Below are 13,932 nucleotides of genomic sequence, written 5' to 3'. Positions count from 1 at the left end.
TTACACATTTATTACAAGCTGATAGATTTATTGGGTACATTTACGTGATTTAACATAGAAACAATCTCATGTGAAATCAGTACTTCAGTATTTTCTATTTTCCTTAATCGGTCCAATGCCCAAAACTTCATCAGTTCTAATTCTAAAAGGCTAGAAACTGATTTGTGGGAAGGATATAATGAATGATGTAGGGGAGAAACTATCCATGTTAATTATATTTGAGTACTTTTCTATGCCTGCACAGAGACTTTCTAATTTGCCAAACCATCTCTGACCGAGGCTGGTTGAAGGCTAAATTTAAGAGTGTTTCTTTCAAAAAATTTGGTAGGTTGAATTATTGGGTTCCAACTCTGCAATTCTTAATATGGCCTCATGGCAGGTGCTTTCTTGGCTTGATTTTTGAGCTTTATTTTGGATAAATATTTGGATTGGATTTTTGAGTTTTATTTTGGTCAATGGGGGTTTTAGTTGAGGTGACATTATTGTGTGCTGGTCTTATCCTATAGATAACCAACGTTGTGGCCTTGCTCGGCCCTTGTGGTTCTCATTGTGATTGCAAGATGCCCTCAGCAATAATCGTCAGGAAAATTTGAAAAAGAAAAACCAAATGGGTTTATTACTTACAAGTCCTGGAAATTACATGACACACCTGGGGCCACACAGTGAAGGGGAGAGAGAAAGAAAAGAGAGAGAATCAGCCTAGGTTTCTGTTGAGAGTGGGGTTTTGAAGGCTCACTCTTTATTGATGAATTTAAGTCATAAGAACAAGAATTTAAAGCACTGGAAGAGAAAAATTAGTGGCCCAAGTGGTCAGTTTTTGAAACCAACCAAGGTCTCTAAAACAAAGGCACCTGGGCAGGGAGGGGGATGGTGAAGCCTGGTTCTTTATCTAGTCATGTGATGGGCAATGTATTTATTCAAGATAGCCATCTTTGAAGTGGGGGCCTCTTTGAAATGGATGCCTGGGAAATCAAAGGTTAAGTCAGGCACTTGCACTAAAATAAGAGACAACCCAACTGTCAGAGCTTCCACTATAGACTTGTGCAAAAGCCTGAAATGGCTTTTGTGGGGTTGAATTTGCCCTCTTGTTCGCTTCCTTTTTGCCAAGAGAAGAACATATTTGTGGAACCTCTTGTCAAGGAGGATGAAAGACACTTGGAAAAATGCCTGGATTTAACCAAACTTTGGGATCAAGCCTAACTGAACCCTGTCTAGATCAGCTGAACCTCAACTGACTCACAAATGCATAGGCAAGAAAGAACGTCTGATTGTGTGTCTGCTCCTGTGTTTTGGAGTGGTTTGTAAGGCCACAATTTTGTGGCAATGGCTGACTGATAAATTGTTCGAGATGTTCCGGTTGCCTAGTAAGAGTTTGGGCTTCATTTTGCTAATGAGACTAAGCGATTAGGTTATTTTCCTGAGGTCAGACCAAACCTCCCACGGTAATCTGAGGCTACCTATGTAAACATTACTTTCGTTTGAGCCAGGAAATTTTAAGTCAGACTCCAAACCAATAAACATCTTTGCTGTTTGCTTCAAGAGATTCTTACAAAGCAATTTTTCTGGGCAAACAAGTCGCTCATCTGGGCAAATAACTATCTCCTCGTCACAACATCAGTTTGCTCAGCTGAATAAACAACTCACCTATTAGGACAATATGGTTACATACCATCATGTATTATATGATACACTTTTTCTTTTAAATTTTGGATTTGTTTCTTCTTTTTAATCTTTGTTATATTCTTAACTCAAGCTGTATTTCCCTTCTGCCCCCTTTTTGTTTTGGTAACATTTTCCAATTTTATGCTATTATATATTGCTATAAAAGCCATTCTTTCTTGAGTAATTTTTCAAATTGGAATCAGCTATTAGATTGTCAACTTTCAGAAGAAGGAACCGTCTGCTATTCACTAAAATTTTTTTTTTATTGAGGTATAGTTGATTTACAATGTTGTGTTAGTTTCAGGTGTACAGCACAGTGATTCAGAGATATATATACGTATATATATTGTATATATATATATGTGTGTGTGTGTGTGTGTGTGTGTGTGTGTGTATATATATATATATATATATATATATATATGTATATATATTCTTTTTCAGTTTCTTCTCCCTTACAGGTTATTACAGAATATTAAGTATAGTTCTCTGTGTGAAGTAGGTCCTTGTTGGTTATCTATTTTACATATAGTTGTGTGTATTGTTAGTCCCAAACTCCTAATTTATCCCTCCACCCACCCACCCTTTCCCCTTTGGTAACAATGTTTGTTTTCTATGTCTGTGGGGCTATTCATTTTTAAATTCCTACTCCCCTCTTATCACTGATGCCTAGTTCTGAGCACTGTACATAGACAAAATCAATACATATGTACTGTGTTGAGTACATTCTTGTATTACATCCTTGACTCAATTTCTTTCTTCTAAAGACCAAAAGAGTCACGTATAGAGTTTCAGATAGCCTGTAATTTAAATATGAGAAAGGCAAAGAAAGGAGGAAGGGATGAACAGAAGGCAAAAGGAGTCTGTAGAAATAGAAGGTCTTACGCAATAATTAAACCTGAATCAATTTGGATTTTAACTTATTAACTTTTTATTTGAATGTACCATGTTTCTTTATTATTTACTTGGTGTTTTATAGTGCAAAATATCAAGAAGAAGCAATCAATACAGATATATTGATCAAAAATGAGTTAGAACAAAAAAACTAAATAGAATTTTTACCTGAAAATAGTTTTTAGAGGACACTGATTAAATTCAATAACTATTAAATAAGTCAAATGAAATGAAATCATAAAAAATGCTTTACAGGACAAAATGAAATGATTTAAATCAAGGAACTCATCATAACTGGGAGTTGCTATATATAAAATATTTTCCCAAGTGAAAATATTTAATCTCTGTAAAAGGTACAGATTAAATGATTTGTCATACTTTTATGCATGTTTGAAATATTTCGATATAAAAACATAAAATCTTATTGAAAGACATAAAACAAAATTGAACAAATGGAAAGGACTACTATGTCCTTAGTCAGGAAGATGTTATTATTAGGAAGTCAATTCTCCTAAATATATATATTTAATGCATATTTAATTAAATATATATATTTAATCTAATTATAATCCCAATGCGGTTTTTTAGGGGGAGGAGCATGTATAAAACAATATTAATATTTATTGGCCCCAAAGATCTAAGAATAAAAGAGAAACCTGAAAAGGGACTTGACATTCCAGATATCAGAACAGCAAAGTGGAAAAACGACTAAACACAAATAAATACAATATTGGTAAAGAAACAAACAAGTTAGAGGAATAGAATAAATATTTCACAAATAAATCTCAGCAAATATGAGAATTTAATGTATAAAATTATGTATTCAAATGGAAAGAAAAAAAATTTTTTCTGGTATTTTTTGTTCTGGTATTACTGGCTATCCACCTGGAAGAAATAAAATTGGAATCTATTTATCTCCTACACAAAAATAAACTCCAAATGAATTAAAGACTTAAAAATGAAAATAAAGAAGTAAAACTTGAGAGTTTTAAGACTTTAAGACAGTGTTTACCACACCTAAATTCTGGCAAAATATTCTTAATCAAAACTGTAAACCCAGAAGACAAAAAATATAGCCATAACTGACTATAAGAAAACCGAAAGTTTTTTCATTTTAAAATATATTATAAATGAGGCCAATAACAAGATGATAAATGTGGACAAATATTTGTAACAAAATTGATAGGCTAAGACCTAATGTCAATCAATTACAAGCAGCTCTCACAATTTGACAAAAAACATAGAAAAGAGGTAAAGGGTAAAAGACACTTTACAATATTGCAAATTGAAATGGCAACAGACATGAAAGAGACACTACAGTTCACTAGTTGTCAGGGAGTGAAAATTAATGTAATATTGAGATGTCATGTTACCCCCAGCAGAGTCAAAAATTAAAGGAAATCTATACATGTACGTACTGCAGATGTAAAAGTGAGGTTTTAAAATGTTGGGCAAAAATAATCTGGCAACAGCTACTGAAATTAAAAATAAATATACCTTTGAGGCAGATCTTCTACCATTCTACAGAATCTATACCACAGAAATCAAAGCAATATTACTTAAGGTTACATGTACATGGATTTTATTTATTATTGCTCATGGTTGCATTTTATGGTGGAAAGTTAAATAAATAAATAGTATTATAATAAATACATAGTATTATATGTACATTAAGGAATAGTGTACAGCCACTAAAAAAGTGAACTTTATTTATACAAATAATCTAGCCTCTCTCCCTCTGGAGAGCAAGCAGTTACCTGGTGGTCAAGTTGTGGTTTGTAATCAAGTTGTGGGCTCCTTGACCTACTTAGTTACATGTATAACTAGAGAAACTCCTCAGTATCAGGAGATGGCAATAAACCTTGTAATCTGGCACACTCAGCAAGGATATTAAGTGATGCTTAGAGGCCATGGTGGGCTATAAATGAGAAAAATATAGAAAGACATCATATTTTTAACATGGATAATCTTGATGGGAGTGAGCAGATATGGTGGAAGGGTGCGGGGATGGGGAAGGATGATGCAAACAAAAAAGAAATGAAAAAGGCTGTATTTAATATATACATAATCACATATATGTGTATATATGTACATGTAAACGCATTTATTTATGATTATATATTTAATTAAAAGCATAAGTTACAAATAGTTTTTTAAGAGGTTATACACCCTAAAATCTGGCCATTTTCCTCTCTTATTTAAATCCTTTAGTGGCCTCCTATTAATTTTAGGATGATATCCAAATATATTGATATGGGCTATAGTCACATATATAATTCCTGCTACACTCTGCATCCTCATGTTTAGTTACATCCATTGATCTCCATAAGACATTTCACATATCACAACTGTGCCAAGAATCATGAAGGAAGAAAAGTCACATGGTTCACTCATTGATTTGCTAACCTTTAGTCATATTATAGTTGATTTAGAAAGGTGACCTTGAGAAGCTATATGTCTTCCCTTCTTACAATTTTGCAGTTTCTTTAATGTTACAAAGAATGGTACAAAATGAGCTCTGCTGAATATGCAAATAATTCTAACACTTCTGTTTATTAAAACTGACCAATCACCACAACCTAAGCATTAGCTTTTTAAAATTTAGTGAGGTTTTTTTTTGTTAGTTTGAAGAAATACACCCATGAATAGCAACAATAAGAAAACAAGTTGGGAAATTTTGCCAGAAGAAAGAAATTTAGAATTCTCTCTGAACCTTTAATTGTGTTGCATTTAATCTTAAAAAACATTTACAAACACAGACTAATTGTGAAAACTTTAAATGTTAAATTATTTTATGTGTGTAGGAGGCACTTCCATATAATACTCAATGGTGAATTGACTGAAGGAATACCAGAGGTAGAAAATGAGAGGAAGAACATTTTCTTGCATGCATATGGTATATTCCTGAGCTTTCCACTCTAGTCAGATTTGGTAAGAACAAACAGAAGATGATTGTTCTCTTTCCCAGTTTGGGTGAAGTGTCAAGGCTTGAAATAAAAACAGAAAATGCCCTGAAGTCTGCTTAAACAAATTATCATGTAGCTATAGAGAGAAGTACTATATAGCCACTAAAAAGAATGTGCCATTTCTCCATCTACTGGTGTGGGTCAATATCTGAAATATACTGTTAAGGAAATGTATCCTTTTTTATTATTGTGGTATGATTGACATATAACATTATATTAGTTTCAGGTGTACAGTGTAATGATTCAATATTTATTTATACCATGAAATAATCACCATGATAAGTCTAGTTACCATCAGTCTCCATACAAAATTACAAGGTTTTTTCCTTCTGATGAGAGCTTTTTAAGATTTACTCTCTTGGCAACTTTCAAATATGCACTACAGTACTATAGAATCTAGTCACCATGCTCTACATTACTTTCTCATGACTTATTTATTTTATAACTGAAAGTTTGTACGTCTTGACTTCTTTCATCCATTTCACCCACCCTCCAAACCCTCTCCCCCATGGCAACCACTGTTGTTTTCTCTGTATCATGAGTTTTGCTTTGTTTTGTTTGTTTGTTTTTGTGATGCTCTCCAAGTGAGACTTCCTCTTCTACCTACCCCTTCTTCAACTTCTACCTCCAACCCCTCACCACTCTCCGTGCAAATCCTCTCTCCTTCCAACCACTGCCATTTTTCTTCCCTCACCACTTCTTTTTATCTTTCTTTTCTCAGTCTGTAGATGAGGAAGTGCTTGACAAGTGGACAAGATAGAGGACAGTGCCTTCTAAAATAGGCCATTCAGTTCTTTTCCTATGTGTGAAAGCAAACTGTATTTCTTCCCCCTGTGTGGGAAAAAGAAAAGTTCTTTCAGATCTAAATGCATAAAGGTATGTCATATCAGACAGTTTTAGAAAAACACCCTTGGCAGTAAAATATATCTTCAAATGTATTTAAAAAAAAAAGATTCTCTATAGAGTCAATATATCAGCTAGGCCTTGTTGAATTGCAAGTGACAGAAAGCCCAACAGAAACTTGCTAAAGGAAAAAAAAATTATGGTTCCAAATAAGAGAAGTGTCAAGGGATGAGTTTTGTTTAAAGCAACACTAGAATCAAGATTCAAGTAATCTTTAAAAACAAAATTTTTAAGAATAGTTTTAGGTTTACCAAGGAGTTGCAAAGGTAGTATAGAAAGTCCTCATATAGCCACATCCAGTTTCCCTTATTATCGACATCTTACATTAATATGGTACATTTTTATCACATTATTGAAGCAATATTGATACATTATTATTAAAGTCCAAACTTTATTCAGATGTTCTTAGTTTTTACCTAATGTCCATATGTTGTTCTAGGATCCCACATTACCTTTAATCATAGGCCGGCCTCCTTGGGAGCTTCTTGGCTCACACTTTCTCTGCTTTTCATGATGCTGACTGTTCTGAGCGATACCAGTAAGGTATTTTGTAGACTGTTCCTCAGTTGAGATTTATTTCATGTTTTTCTCATGATTAGTCTGGGTTTATGGGTTTCTGAGGTAGTGTTTGTCAGGTTTCTCCACTGTAAATTAATTTTTTCCCCCACTTTCCATATTCTGCTCTTTAGAAGAAAGTCATCATCATGTGTGGTGCACCCTTAAGGAGTGGTGAGTTATGCTCCATTCCTTGAATGTAGTGTATCTACATCCAAATTTGGAATTCTTCTTCACAGGAGATGTGTCCATTCTCTTCTATTTATTTATTTATTTATGAAATCATTTCTTTATATCAGTATGAAATTATAGATGTTTATTTTATACTTTGGGTTATTTTCCAATACTACTTTATTAATTTTGTTGCTCAAATTGTTCTAGCTTTGTACATTTGGGGGCGCTCTTTCACTTAGCTACTGTGTCCCTTTGCTATACCCCATTTTTGTGGGATTTTTAGTTGGGGGCACTTTTTTACTTTCTGGCACTATAAGATGTTCCAGTCTTGTCTTGTACATTCCCAGAGCAGCCCTATATCCAGCCTTTTCTCCATTGGCTCTTCTTTTTATCGGAAAATGGTATTAATAAACCAAGATCTGGGTGGTAGGTCTGATCATTGCTTATGGGGGTGTTTTTGCTTCTAGACCCTATCAGCTGACAGAGCAAGGAAATATATACGTATATACTAGAGGTTCAAATGACTTTATCTGGACTCAGGTTTTCTGTTTCTTTCACCTCGGTCCTCCATTTTTACTCAAGTCTTAGATAGAAATTTTCTTCATGTTTGCAAAGTGACTAGCAACTCTAGAACTTAAATCCCAAGGGATGAAATAAATCCTTTTGCCAGAATCTCCAATTTCCCACCATGTCTCATTGGCACTTCTTAGGTCACATGCCAACTAGGCAGCGATCACTGTAGCCAAGAGAAATGAAATCTTATTATGCTAAGCTTGGGTCATGTGCTCATCACTAAAGTCAGAGGATTGATCCTATTTGAACTACACGGGCTAAGAACACAAGAGATATGAATTTGTGAACAGTTGTTAGTGAAAAAAAGGGAAAATATAGCTGTATGGCTGACTACAGTCAATTACCACTACTTCTATGAATTCTGAAATTCTAAAACTGGCTACACTTACTGTGAGCTTTTGAAAGAAAATAAGATAGTTACTTTCATAAAAAGATGCATTAGTGTATGGCTTGGGCTCTATTGGTAGCAAATGAACACTCAACTTCTGAAAATTGAATAGTAATTTACTATACCTTTACATATGAATATTTTCTCCTTTGAAACTATAAATGTGAAGAGCAAATCCATTGTCAGATTCTTTTCTGGTTTTGCTTTTAAAAATAATTTCACTTTTACAATAATAGAGCATTTAGTCTGGGAGGAAATAAAAACTGTTGACTTTTGTGGTTGTTGCTTCATTTTGACTGTCTCCATTGGTTTTCTTTATTTACCTCTTTCAGGAGCATATTCAAAGGGAAACTAGATGGTTTGCTGTTCATTTATCAAAATGTTAAGGCAATTTTCTTTTTTTTCTACACTTAAAATATTGTACAATATTTTTAAAAGTAAGGACTATAGAATGGAAGGACTATAGGATAGCATTATAACTGAAACCACTACTGTGATCTGAAGTTTTTGCTTTTTCTTAGTAAGGCTTTCACACTTCTTTTAAATTAAACCAGCAATTAATGGAACAAGAATTCCAATGTAAAAGGATTATTTTCAAATTCATCCATTGCAAAGACATACTGGTTTTAAGATATTAGCAATCACTACAGGAGGTTGCATCCCAATTTTTATCTGAAGGAAATTATTGGTTCTGTTTGTATTTGTTAAGATTACTTTTGCTTTTATTGAATTGCTTTTAAAAAATATTACTCATCCATTGTAGAAATCTAAAGGTTTACAAAGTAAGATATTAAAGACACTACTAATTTGAATTTTTAAATGCACTGCTACTCTGGTCCTGTGAAATGTGTTTAAATTGTAGGGAAGCCAAAAACATCTTGGGTGACATCTAAATTTGAACGTCATGAAATGGATGTAATCAGATTGGTAGTTCTGAGTTAAAACTTTGGTTATTTGTAACACTTAGAAAATGAGACTTCCAGAATTAAAAAAACATTTTTTTGAGGAGTGGAGTAATGATACCTCTTTAAGTTATGACTTTTTTTTTTTTTTAGCTCTTCTGACAAGAATCTTTTCCACTTCTTCTCTGCCTTAAATGGTGGATACTGGTCATAATTTATTTGTTTTCTTATGACTCTTAATATCTCCTTTTTTGAATTCTGGACATTTCTAAAAATATTTAAGTTTTGTCTTAAAAATTTTTCTATATATGTAAGTTCCTTATAAATATAATATCCAAGTTGAGACTGGCATATTCTCTCAATAATTTAAGTAAATTTTATTGGCATTTATTGAAAATAATTAATATACTGGACATTTTTTGGGGGGCGGGGCAACTTTATTTGCATTTAATAGTGATTTTTAAGCCCTATATCCAATGAAACCATTTTAAAAAGCTCTATGAGGAATGGAAATTTAGATGTCTATTACACTTTTCTTTAAAGAAAAAAGCTCAAATTTCTGAATGAGCAAGATTCACTTTTGTAGGTAGAGGCTTTGCTTCTTCATGATCTTCAGTGCTTCTTACATATTTTATTTCATTTAATCTATATTTTAGTAAGGTGGATATTAAAGTCTCTGTTTTAGAGAAGAGGAAACTAAGGCTGTCAGAGCTTAAGTTACTTAAGGTCATACAGAAGTGCCAGGATTCAAACCTATCTGTAGAACATGACATACTACCTCTAAAAATTAAGAGAAGAGCTGTTAAAACAGACAAAAAAAATCAAAGTATACGTTAATTGTTCAGAGACACCCTCCTCTATGGTTCTCTCACGTTTCTACATGTCTTGCTGAGTGTGCAAGGCCCTGACACTCCTCACCCAGGTCATATCTCAGGCTTGTGCTTGCAGGAAACAACCTTTAGGGATGAGGAAATTCCTCCCTTTGGAAGGAAGATCAGGCTTTTGAGAAAAGCAGTGGATACCCCAATTTCAGAGTTCCCTGAATTTTCAGCCCCTTATAATTCTTCCTTGCATCTTAATGAGCACTCGGGATATGTTTGATATGAGACGTCAATGACAAGGAGTAAGTTATTAAAAGAATAAATACTACTAGGGATGAATTCTCTAACTATTACATCTAATTGTGATGTTTGAGTATGCTAAAAAAAAAAATCCCAAAACCAAACCAAACAATTAAGTACAAATAACAGCTATTTCTTAGTGTCTACCATGTGGCTGGTGAGTTCTCAACTCTTTATGTTGTTTTACCTCTTGCAACAATACTTTGAGGTAGGTAATAATATCCCCATTTTAAAAATGAGGAAACTGGGGCCTTAAGTGGAGGCATTACATTAAATGGTTTGCCCAAGGTTTCATAGCTAGTAATGGTGGAGCCAGGCTCTGAATGCAGCCTCTCTGGTTCCAACATTGAAGCTCTTAATCACCTCATTAGAAGTTGCCATTATGTTTCTTTTGGTAATAAATGGGAATTTTTATAATGAGGTGCTGTTTGGCATCCAATTTTCATTAGAATGTAGGATGAAAAAGAATCCGTAAATAAAAGGGCCCTGTAGATGGTTCTGATACATACACAATATAAACCCGAGGAAGATTCTGTCATAGCAAAAGGACTGCACATGATTGGGCAAATATCATTTATTATACATTATGTTAGGACAATTTGTACCTCAAAATTCTTATGGAAATGGCTTTACTTTGGTAAGAATCAACATTACAACTACAATTCCAAGTCCCAGAGTATAAAACCAAAGAGAAAACAGATGTCCAGATAAATACTTTGAATGAGTATGAGAATGGAATTGACTAGGGTGACCATCCTAGTTCTTTATTGGTAGTTCCCCTGGGCCAATCTCTCAGTTATGATTTCTAGGACTTTTTTTTTCTCCAGGTACTGAGGATCTTCCTCTTTTCCATTAGTTTTCCCTAGGGACAACTAGGACTCTATACACATACCTAAAAATCTGGGGACTGATGATTGGCATGTAAGAACCAACAGAAAGAAAATTTAGAGAAGAAAAAGTGAAAAACAAATGCTAGGGTCAAAACTGAAGAAAACCAAGCCATGTCGGTAAGAAAATGTGTGCAAACCAAGTCCGTTGCTTCATTTTATCTCGTCCAGTTCAGGAACGCATCCCGAGGGCTCAGGGTAACTAGGCAACGAGGTTGCCCCAGTAACGTAGGAAGCAAGGAGGACTTCCCCATTTAGGGCTCGGGGCAGCCCTTCCGGGCCCGGAGCCCGCGCGGTGGGAGGGGTGAAGGATGCCAGGCTCTCGCGAGAGCTGCGTATGTGTTCGTACTGAAGCGTCTTCGCGGTTGCCCTGAGGGACACGGTGCGGTAGCCAGGGGCAGGCGCCCGGAGCGCTTCAGATGGCTTCTCAGAAAGGAATGCCCTCCTCGGCCCTGCGGGTTCTGGAAGAAGTGTTGGGCATGGGCTCGACGGCTGCCGGGGACACCGCGGAGGCGGTGGCCGCCGAGGGCGCCTACTACCTGGAGCGTATCCTTCCCGAGTAGGCGCGGCACCCAGACGCTGGCCGCGGTAACGGGTGTTGGGGGCGAGGGCGCGGGCTTCCCGCTCTGGGTGCCCTGTGAAGCTTGCGGACACCCAGCCGGTAGAGACGCCTATTAGACCTCTAGGTGGTTTCAACGCCACCGCGACCCCCTGATACCTACCCACTGTAATTTTTCGCCTGTAGTAGTTGTAGGCTGATGTGTTCCTGTTGGAAAAAGTTAGTAGTCACCACTCAGTAAACTTTGCATTTTATTTTAAAGTAGCACAACAAATTAATCCAATCCTCCTTTACCTCAGGGGTTTTCTTAAGCCCCCAAACCTTCAGAATGCCGTGAAAATAAATCCGTAGGGCAACATCAGGAGGTTAAGGAAAAGACCGCTACCTCTAGGCTTTAAGGAGAGGAAGGAGGAAGCTCAGAATATCCAGCTGGATCCTGTAGATGGTCCAATTGTCTAATGCTTAAGTGATTTGTTTTGGTAGCGTCTACTTACTGGGTAGTTTCAATCTGGGCTACTTAATGATAAAAATACCACCCCCCCCGCCCCCCCTCCGCCTTTAGCAACTAAATGGTAACCTCGTGACCTGACGAGGCTCAGAGATGTTAGGAAGAAACAAGATCAGACAGTGATGAGCGATTATCATTGGAAATAACCAGAAAAATTGAATAGCTATATGTGGATAATTAGGTTCACTATTTCTTGTGTAAAGCTTTTGAGCTCCCCTTCTCTAAATTAATGGTACTGAGGAGAGGGGGAGGGTTCATGAGAAAAAGATAACTACTCCATTCTTCAGGCAGATAGGAGAGAGATGGGTAATCAGTTTTATTAAAGGTATCAAGGAAACTGCAAAATCTACCTTATTTTTTTGTCCAAATATAATCCCCCCGGATTTAATTCAAGATTCCAGGGATCCAGCAATGATTCATTTTGTAGGCTTTTAAACTGATTAACCTGTCCTGACTCAGGCCCAGTATACATCCCTGCTACAGGGAGCTTTGAAGAACTTGGTTAAAAAGCTCAAAGAAAATATATAGTATTTCATTCAGTGCAAACATGATTTTTACAGGAATATGTTCGAATAGTTTGAAATAAATTTGAATGAAATATGTGGGTGCTCTAGTGTCTTAAGTGAGGTTTTATACTCTGTTTTCCTAGCTCTTAACAAGCTGTCTTTTCCAGTAATCTTCCTTTTTAAATTCAAAAACAATTCAACGACTCTTTCAGCGCTAATCTACATCAAAGTATAAAGTTATCCAATGCCCATACTAGTGATAACCAGGCATCTTATATCTGTCAGCATTAAAATGATTTCTATCACAATAGTTTATAATACTGCTTTTAATTTTTTTTTAACATCTTTTTTGGGGTATAATTGCTTTACAACGGTGAGTTAATTTCTGCTCTATAACAAAGTGAATAAAAATATGGAATGCTTCACGAATTTGCATGTCATCCTTGTGCAGGGGCCATGCTAATCTCTGTATCGTTCCAATTTTAGTATATGTGCTGCCGAAGCGAGCACACTGCTTTTAATTTTTAAACTTGTATAGGGCGAGATGCAAACTTAGACGACATAGTTCTTATCTTACTTAGCTATCTCCAGAACTTTAAGAAATCTAATCATGGAATGTATGAATCCTCTAGTGAACACTTTTTTAGAAAGATATTTGCAGCTTTGTAAAATATAAGGCTAGATTTTAACAAAGTGATCTGTAAACGGGCAAGTAGGTATCTCTAGTAATTGTAAAGAAGATTGGTCGTCTTTCGTGAATGAATGCTCTATTAAAAATCAATACAACTTGAGAGAGGTTTTCACTCATAGTAGTGATCAGGGGTTGCCTTTTAATGTGTGGCTGCAGACATTTAAGAGTGCCTATTCCAGCTGAGAGATGCAGGCTGGAATGAATTGTATTAAGAAAGCTAATGCTTAATTGATTTTTTTGCTACTTGTCTAAAGAAAGACCTTATTCAAGGAAGAGTAATGAAATGCATGGACTCCAGGGAAGTAGAGCCCCCAACGTAGTATTGTTTTTGTTACCTACCTCTCTTTGTGCTGATTCTCTGATCCCCTAACTGGCTTTTGATTATTATTTTAACTTTCTAGACATTTTAACGCTAAGAATTTGACTGAGAATTTGCTGACCCCTGAAAAGGTCTCCTTTGGCCCCAACAGCAGTTTGTGAGGGTTGACTGAATTTAAGCCTGTCCTTTGAGGCTAACCAACTCTGGATGCAGTCCCAAAGTCAACTGTTTCAAAAATGCAAATTAAGGATTCCAGACTCTGAAATATGGTGATCACACTAAACCAATACCCCATCTAAGATGCATGCTTTTCTTCTTAAGTAA

General features: G+C 35.6%; 1 protein-coding gene and 1 non-coding gene across 2 annotated transcripts in view; one reads left to right on the top strand and one right to left on the bottom strand.

Moving 5' to 3' along the window:
* Window positions 1-11,369: 11,369 nt before the first annotated feature.
* Window positions 11,370-13,932, top strand: part of SPAG16 (sperm associated antigen 16) — an 869,771-nt gene continuing 867,208 nt past the window's right edge. Inside the window, exon 1 of the mRNA XM_033859808.2 lies at window positions 11,370-11,571. Within this exon, the coding sequence (XP_033715699.2) occupies window positions 11,445-11,571 (127 nt within the window). The 5' untranslated portion in view covers window positions 11,370-11,444. The remainder of the gene's footprint in view (window positions 11,572-13,932) is intronic.
* Window positions 13,005-13,108, bottom strand: LOC117313099 (U6 spliceosomal RNA). The gene has a single exon (XR_004527562.1). It is a non-coding gene; the product is annotated as a U6 spliceosomal RNA (small nuclear RNA).

This window comes from Tursiops truncatus, chromosome 7 (genome assembly GCF_011762595.2).
Source record: "Tursiops truncatus isolate mTurTru1 chromosome 7, mTurTru1.mat.Y, whole genome shotgun sequence".
Lineage (NCBI taxonomy): Eukaryota > Metazoa > Chordata > Mammalia > Artiodactyla > Delphinidae > Tursiops > Tursiops truncatus.
The sequence above is the reverse complement of the archived record's forward strand: the minus strand, read 5'-3'. Positions and strand labels throughout refer to the sequence as shown.